Source organism: Ambystoma mexicanum, chromosome 3p, assembly GCF_040938575.1.
Source record: "Ambystoma mexicanum isolate Mex_15411 chromosome 3p, UKY_AmexF1_1, whole genome shotgun sequence".
Classification (NCBI taxonomy): domain Eukaryota; kingdom Metazoa; phylum Chordata; class Amphibia; order Caudata; family Ambystomatidae; genus Ambystoma; species Ambystoma mexicanum.
The window spans coordinates 1,116,845,475-1,116,853,821 of record NC_090925.1 but is presented as its reverse complement, the minus strand read 5'-3'; the positions used below and the strand labels follow the sequence as shown (position 1 = coordinate 1,116,853,821).

At 39.5% G+C, this 8,347-nt stretch overlaps 1 protein-coding gene across 2 annotated transcripts in view; it reads right to left on the bottom strand.

Annotated features, from left to right (window-relative positions):
- Positions 1 to 1,484: 1,484 nt before the first annotated feature.
- The window catches only part of ZCCHC10 (zinc finger CCHC-type containing 10), a 212,357-nt gene continuing 205,494 nt past the window's right edge, over positions 1,485 to 8,347 (bottom strand). For both annotated transcript variants that reach the window (XM_069652486.1, XM_069652487.1), the window contains exon 4: positions 1,485 to 7,081. In XM_069652486.1, the coding sequence (XP_069508587.1) occupies positions 6,811 to 7,081 (271 nt within the window). In that variant the 3' untranslated portion in view covers positions 1,485 to 6,810. The remainder of the gene's footprint in view (positions 7,082 to 8,347) is intronic.

Below are 8,347 nucleotides of genomic sequence, written 5' to 3'. Positions count from 1 at the left end.
CCGGTCTTCTTCCACGCCAAGGCCGTGGCTTAAGACCTCAATCAGCTCTTCCTCTGAGGTTGAGGCCGAATCTACGACGACGCCCTGCCCCCCCCTTTTTCTTCCCCGCCGGGGGTTTCACGGGGGTCCTATCGATGGGCACAAAAGAGGACTCCCTCCGAGGTGGCAGGGAGACTGAGCCCCGAGGTCGCCACCACTGGTGTAGCCTCCACAGGCTGAGCCAGGGCCGCCGCGATAGTACCGATAGAGGGCTTGGCCGGATGGATTAAGGCCTTCACCAGCTTAGGTGCGCTCACCGCCTTATCCTTGATGGGGCCTTCGAGCTCGACCGGGGCCTCTCCAGGAGCTTCGCCGGGTGCTCGCCCTTCCTCTTACTCGACCCAGAGCGTTGGCTCGTGGCTGAAGGTGCCGGGGAGGGTGCGCCGTTCGGCGCTCCCGGTGCCAGCGGACTCGCGGTGCTTGGCCTTGTGTTGGACCCCCGTCGCCGGGGCGTCCTCAAAGGTCTTAGAAGACCGCTCGGATTTCTTCCTCTTCTTCTCGCCTGACGGGCTCTTCCCTTCCAGCCAGTTGGCGAGACGTTGATGGCGGTCCTTCATGGTCCGCTCCGACATGTTGCCGCAAAACGCACAGTCCTTCTCCACGTGCGTCTTGTCCTCATGTAAGCAGTAGAGACAAAAGGAGTGTTCGTCCTCCTTAAAGACGTTCTGCAGCTGGCATCCAGGGCAGATCCTGAACAGCTTTCCGGGCGTCGAGCTTCCCTTCTCCTGGGCCATGTCCGGGCCTGAGAAACTTCTGGAGTCCTCCAAAAGCGTAGCTCGACAAAATCTTCACCCTTGAGGGGCGCAGACGAATCCGACACGGGTCCCCGTTGATCGGATGGAGAGTCGGTGGAGCTTGAGGCTCTTTTGACTGAAAAAAACGAAGTTTTTGAGAAAAAAACGTGAAAAAATAGCACTAACGCTCGAGAGCAATAGCACGAGGATCCCAACACATGAACGTGCGGTAAAAATCTGAAGATGGCTGCCAGAGGCGGTGCTTAGGTAGAGGGCAGTCATTGGCTGTGGTCAGTATGACGCAGAGACCAGTGATTGGTTATTACTACGAAAGACAGATCAGAAACGAAACTGATACTGGTTTTTTCTTTACCGAGGATTCCCAGCCTGACGACGGGGAATATTCATGAGCATGTGAATCCATGCCAGACCCCATGCTGGAGAAAGGTGAATCAACAGTAAGGGAGGTGGTCAAAAAAGCATCAATCTCCCAAAGAGGCACACTGGTCCTAGAAAATAGACTGTAAAATTGGAGAATGAGCAGAGGGTCTCCAAGCAGGTAAGGGAAAGGCATGTCAAAACAGTACAGTGTTTATGCTAGTTTTCATGTTACATTCCTTTATAAAAACACAAGGGTGCAATTATCAAAATAATTCAGAGCAAGCAGTTCTACTTGAATAACTTTGTGAAGGCAAATACAAGCAGAGCGTGTTCAATAATTTATAGATGTTTATTGTTTTGGAAGGTACATTCTTTAGCACAAGTAGTTAAAGTGATTCTCTTTATTTACAATCTTTGAAAAGGTTTAACATAGAAATTAATATACAAATACTTAAAGGCAAACTCACAACATATATACACAAATGTGTGTGTGAATGTGTGTGTGAGAGAGAATGTGTAGATATATATATATATATATATATCTTCTGACACTTTGTAGGGAGTAAATATTTAATTTGTAAGTTATTCTACGCATTACTTTATTTAATACAAAATATAAAAATAGCTCCATAGTAATAGTTTTAAAGCCAAAACTAAATTCTTTCTAAGATGTTTACTTCTCGTTTACACACAAGTTCAGACTTTCAGCTCCTCCACCACAGAAAAAGGAAAAGTAGTTTGAGAGACATTCTCTTAGACTGCCCGCTACGTAGTTAATTACATTCAGTCCTAAACAGACCAAAGCAAGTTGTTTTCAACACTTGAACAGGCACCTGCAGGCATTCTCTCTACAGCTCAGAGTAGCTGTCCTAGAAAAGACAGATGCCATGGCAAGGCTTGAACAGTGTTGGTTGAAATATGGCCGTGGCATTGCAGCCGAAAGATCTTAGTCAGTGCCAATTTCATTTTTATAATATCTTGTATAGACATATAAAGAACAACAAAATGCCCACATTTCATTTACCATATTGTGGGGCACGATTCCTATCGGCGTAGACACTTATTAATAATTCTATCACAAAAACATAGGTTTTAAAATAAATGCTGGGCAACTTTGTTGTTCATAATAAATAAGACAAAGAAAAACTATATTATTGTACCTCAGTGTACATAAACATTTACAAAACATGGGTGGAGCATATTTTCCAAGGTTCATATATTCCAAACGTGACAATTATTTTCAGTGTGCAAATACTTAGTAAACAAATGGACCATTTTATCAAAGAAATAACATTAACCCCACTGTTGCTTAGGACGTGTGTTGACCTCCTGTACAAGCTATCTGTTGTACAGACATGGACAACCATATAATCTTGAAACTCTCTATGGGTGCTTGTAACGCGGTACAGACATATTTCACGACCACATATAAGTTTTAAAGATGTGGCTACGAACTGCTACACTCTAAAAAGGAAGTTCAAGTGAAACACAAATTGCCAAATCAAATTGGAGCTAAACCTATGAATACTGGGATGAGAAAAGAAAAACGAATAGCAAACACATGCTAGGAAAGGCTGCCAAATGACAGTGGTGTTCAAGATGTGTGTCTCTCTACTAGGTAAATGGGCCTTTTGAATGCATACAAACCTTTTTCCTGATACAGATTGACACATTCTGTATGCCCACTAGTGAACTTAGTGTAAACCTGTTAATTAAATAATTTGCAGAGTGGTCCCCTTTGATCCCGGATATTGGAAAGGTTAATTGATTCATAATTAAAAAAGACTATGAGAAACACACTTAACTATAATGGCCATGAGGTAGTTAACTTTAAAGTTTGTAACATTAAAGAATACCTGTAAGCAAAAGAGAAGTGATCAACTCAGAACAAACAGACGGAAAAAGTAGGGAACACCAATACAATTATTAGTAAAATAATAATGACAACTACGCTTTATGAAAATGGGAACGATAAACAGTTAAAAAAAAGGGGTTACATATACAGCAATATTAAGTAATGTGTTATTTATAAGAGTATCAGATTGTTTCAACAAATCTGAAGACCAATACCTCCCATTGCATGGGTGGAGAGGGTGTGGAGCATAATTGGTCCCAATAGCATATCTATACAAGAATGACAATCTAGATGCTCAAAACAACATGTTGCTGTTAACTGGTTTAGTGCACCTTCCATCCCCGGGGTCTCAGAATCCTTGGCAAAAAAATAAAGCTTTGTGGAGGGGTGAGGGTTTGGACAATGGATGCACAGAACCTGTTTTCTCCCAAAGGCCAAAAAGGACCAATTTCTATACCTTACATATACACCTCAAGGTCACACTAATGATTTTTTTCAAAATCAGGATGATCGTATAATAACTGATCTTTACCACATCAACTCTAAGAAATACTGCATCTATGGAAGTATTTTTTATTCACTCCACAATATGAGAAATAACATTCTCCAAGAATCTTTAGAAAGCCCAAACAAAATGCCACGCTATTGATTAAAAAAAGCAAATCAAAGCCTTTAACGTAGGATTTAAACAAATATAGAAGAAAACAAATATGCTGGATCGGGTCTAAAAGCGAGCAGATGCAGATATAACACCGTTTGGAAATAAATGTGCAAACGGAATATAATGCATTGTATTATTTATAAAAATATGGTCAAATGTGACCTTAGCATTTCACTAGAATACTCTAAAATAATGAAATGGTTATGAATGAAGCCAGTGAAGACAATACACCCTAACACTTTAAGAAACCTGTGTGGGGGCCATACTGAACGAAATGTTGATTAATTGCATATTTGAACCAACTCAAAGAAAATATTCAGAATTCATTCAGGCTCCAATTCTTGTGAATTAACTTTCATTCGTTGTCACATTTTCAGCAAATACAGGATTTGATTTGTTTACTTTAATTATTCAGTTAGGGTCTGATTTACAAAGCATTTTTCCCCATTGGAAAAAGCTTTTGTAAATCACGCCCCAAGTGGGTTCTTGCAATAGTTAATACAACGACAGTAACCGTAATACCAGTAGGCAAACAGAAAATCTTGTCTTTAGAGATATGACAATAAAAACATCGAAAAATAAAAACATATAGACTTTACATATTTGCAAACTTTGGCAATGAACGATGATATATAAAAAAAAAAAAAGGTTACTGGAGTATTAAGATTTGAATAACATTTATGCAATCCATTACCTGTTTATGAAACAGTAAAAAGACTATGCAGAATTCTAAGGACCATGATCTTGAAATTATCAAAATTAATGAATCATAATTAAAGACATCCTGAAATGCAAGGGGGCAGGTTAAATAAAAAAATCTTATCCTGAAAATAGACTAGACATATGTAAATGTACGTGGTTTACGAAATCTACCTAACCCACTAAAGGATCTATTAAGTGTTGCATGCTTAGCTACTGTGAAAAGTGATTTTCTTTGGATAATCGTGAATCTCTCGGTAGCTGTTGCAGAAGAATATGTTATAAAATTAGTTATGGTCCTATGACTGCAAATTACATAGGACAGACAGTTATGGCTAGCTGTTCAAATGGAAGGACTTGCATTGATGCGTCATAATGTATAGGGTCTTCATTGTGATAATACTGGCAGGTTATTGGAAAGGTTTTATACATATAATATTAATATACATACCAAATAGCAAAACCTTTTCAATTCCAAATGTGTGGCTCAAAAATACACATGCTAAACTAACTGAGACTGTAAAAGAAACAAAAACATCTTTCCCCTTTCCCAAATTATAAGCCTAGAGACAAATACATTATAACCACCCATATTGTACACATTGTGTAAAAACAGAGGATATTAGAACGTAATGACAAGTAGAATCACGGGATGAATGATGGATTGAGTTTCATGTCTTTATAACGAATACATAAATAACGAAAACTTTTTCAGTGAAAAATACAGAAGAAACGTTGAATTATTTTCTATTTTTAAATTTGGGCGAATGGGAGTGCCCCCCCATTTCCTCAGCTTTATTACCCTCCTAAATCCCCCAGCCTTTTTAATCCCTTATCCACCCCTCATATCTACTTAACAAAAATTCAACATTTTGTTTATTTATTTTTCGATTAAATAGCTATTTGTTATTTATTTTTGTAATAAACACAGTATACCAATGGATTGGTGTACATAATGAGTTAAAAAGAATATGAATACTGATTTGTAAAAAGTAATTGTTTTGCAATACACACATTTCTTTTAAATATAGTTACCATTTTCTGCTGAAAGCTATACAAAAAATAAATAGGACAAGTATAGATTTGTTTTATGAAACATACATTTTTTTCAGCATATCACGATATACTGAAATGGTAATCTGAAGGTCCCAACTTTCCCTACGTATACTAGATCTAAACAGGGAATATAAATTAATATGCTCCACCCATGTCAAAAACTGCATACACAAGAGGCAGTCATTGATTCAGAGTTCTAGGTTACTTGTAAACCTTTATTCATCATTTGCTTTTGATTCAGTCACTTCACTTACAAGAGCAACATCTCTGCGAAACCACTGGCCGACTAAGACATTGTTCTGCAACCTGCATCTATTCAGATGTTTTGGACTATGGCCTTCATGATCCCTGACCATTGAATAGGCTGGCCATGGCTGATGGGAGATGAAGTACAAAACATCTAAAGAGCCAAATGTTGCAGACCCCCAATCTAGAACATGAATGAAATGCAAGAGCTTACATTGATGAAGCACTGAGTGTGGAACAAGTCTATACCCAAGGCGGATTACAGATTACATAAAAGGATGTGGGGAAACTATTTTGGGGGGCAAATGCATACGCTTTCCAGACCTTGTGTGCACATATTTTTTATTCTGCATCTCAAATCCCATTCGTCAAAGGAATGGCTGTATCCACATTTCATATGCTGAAACCCATCTTTAGTGTTTATAACTTCTGCACACACCACTGTAGGTAATTGGAAAAACTAAACAATTTTACTAGTCTTCCATTTGGCAGCTCATTTTTATTGAAGTTTAAGGTTTTAAAAAGGCACAGGAATGGAACTTCCCTTTTCACTGAGAAATTTGTCACTTTTATCTCACTGGGTGTTCAGCACAATCTGAACAGAGGAAGCAGAGGACATTCACAAGATGTAACTTGTCAATATTTAGAGTAAAAAATAACATATTTACACTAAAACGTTGCTATTGATATCTGATCTAATGCATTTTAAAATAGCAGAAATCCAGGAAGTAAAGCCAGGCAAATGACCCACTGGATGAAAACAAAAGACTATGTATGCAGTTTTGTCATGTATACAACCATAAAATCAAGTCACTTTGGCGGGGGAACTGCACAAAGGATTTAGATCGGCAGCCATGTGGAAAAAGGTGGTTAAAAATCCTTAGCCTCATTGAGCAAAATGGATTACCAATATAGAAAAAAGGTTGGTATCTAATGCCTGTAACACCATTTGAATTGTAGGACATTTTTCAAACACTTAAGTCATTGAGCTTCAAGTTGCGAAGTAGATTTCCCTCGCAGGCAAACAACCTAGTAAACCAGTACATTGTCACTGGATTCATATTATTGTCTTTTACAAAAAGTTCCAAAGTTAGCAGTTTCGGCTATCAGTCCTCTTAAGAAAGTTGAATGCCAAATGACTATTTCTTTTTTTTCTTTTCTGGTGGCTCGTCCTCTGAACTACTGTCACTGCTAGTGCTGCTGCTAGAGGAGCTGGAATCAGTTTCAGATTCAGAGGAAGAGGAGGAGCTGCTCGAAGATGGTGAGGACGAGGAGCTGGAAGAGTCTTCATCACTGTCACTGTCATCTGAAGAAGTACTAGAAGAGTCTTCACTCTCTGATGAGGAATCGCTGCCTGTGCTGGCACTGCTGCTGCTGCTATTGCTACTGGAACTGGTCACACTCTTCGACCTGTTAACAAAAATGACAGTTTGTTCGTGCAAGATATTTTTGTGTGCTTATATGCCACGGTAACCACTACAGATCAAGAAATTCACTGAATGCAAAAAAAACCCCACTACTTTATCTTGAACTTGCACAGAGTTAGAGCACAAAATATAGCTTACCAGTGTTAGTACGCATATCAATGCAAGAACGTTCAGCAATATGCAGAGCAGGCATTACCAAACCATTTGCCTAACCAAATGTACATTTTGGAAAATACACAAATATCATGGAGATTATTGGCCACTTAAATTACTGGCAGGAAATCCTGACCAAAACTAAATATGTTAATTGACACACATACTTTTGCACGGCTTTGCTGATTTAGTACAATCTAAATAAGCAAAGGTTGACAGAATCCAGTTTCTGAAACACTGTAGACACTGGGCAGTCTTTCCTACTTGGCCAGGAGCACGGTCAGTGCAGCACATGATTTTGAGACTCTTAGTCCTGGTCTAAACCCCTGTCCCTGTGCAGGGTTTAAAATGCGCTACTGGGTTAGCTCCAAGTTATAGCGATGAAGTATTTTTCGGTATTTGTAGTGCGTGTGCTAAATGAGCCAGAAAACATGGTGCCGATGTGCAGCCATCTTGTATATTCACTTCAATGTACTGCAAGAAAACAGTAATGAAAGCCTACGTTTTCCTGGGCTCAGCTAGCAAACATGTATTTCTGCTGCAGAGACAAGGTCACATTTATGCCAGATGACCGAGCTGGGGATAATAGTTATTGCATTGTCTGCTGAAGGACAAGCTAGAAAGGGAGTCTGAGCACTCTGCAGGTGCAGTGTTAAGAGGCAGTGGGAATGACAGCAAGGAGGGAAGATGTTTTTTTTCCACTTCTAACTGGAATATTCCACTCTGTTTATGCCTCATGATTATTGTCTGCTCTTCGGCGGAGGGCAGTATGATAATCCAGGAGGGGCAGGGATCGAAAGAAGCCCCCATAAGAGACAAGGGTTTTTTCCCCTTGGGATAGAGAGTTAGAAGTTGGACCCCGTGTGTTACAGTCTCACTGGATGGGAGGACGCTCCGCTCCAGATTCCGTTAGCACAATCAATCTCTTAGCCTACCTGCTGTGAGACTAAGCAGTGTTGTTGTGGCTGAGGTGAAGGGGTCTCCTGTAGCGATCTTAACGATAAATTATTTTCTTCCTTTTGTTCATATGTAACCGATATGTTTATTCTTTCTGTTTGTATGTTATGATTGAATAAAGGGCCTATAACGCGCCATT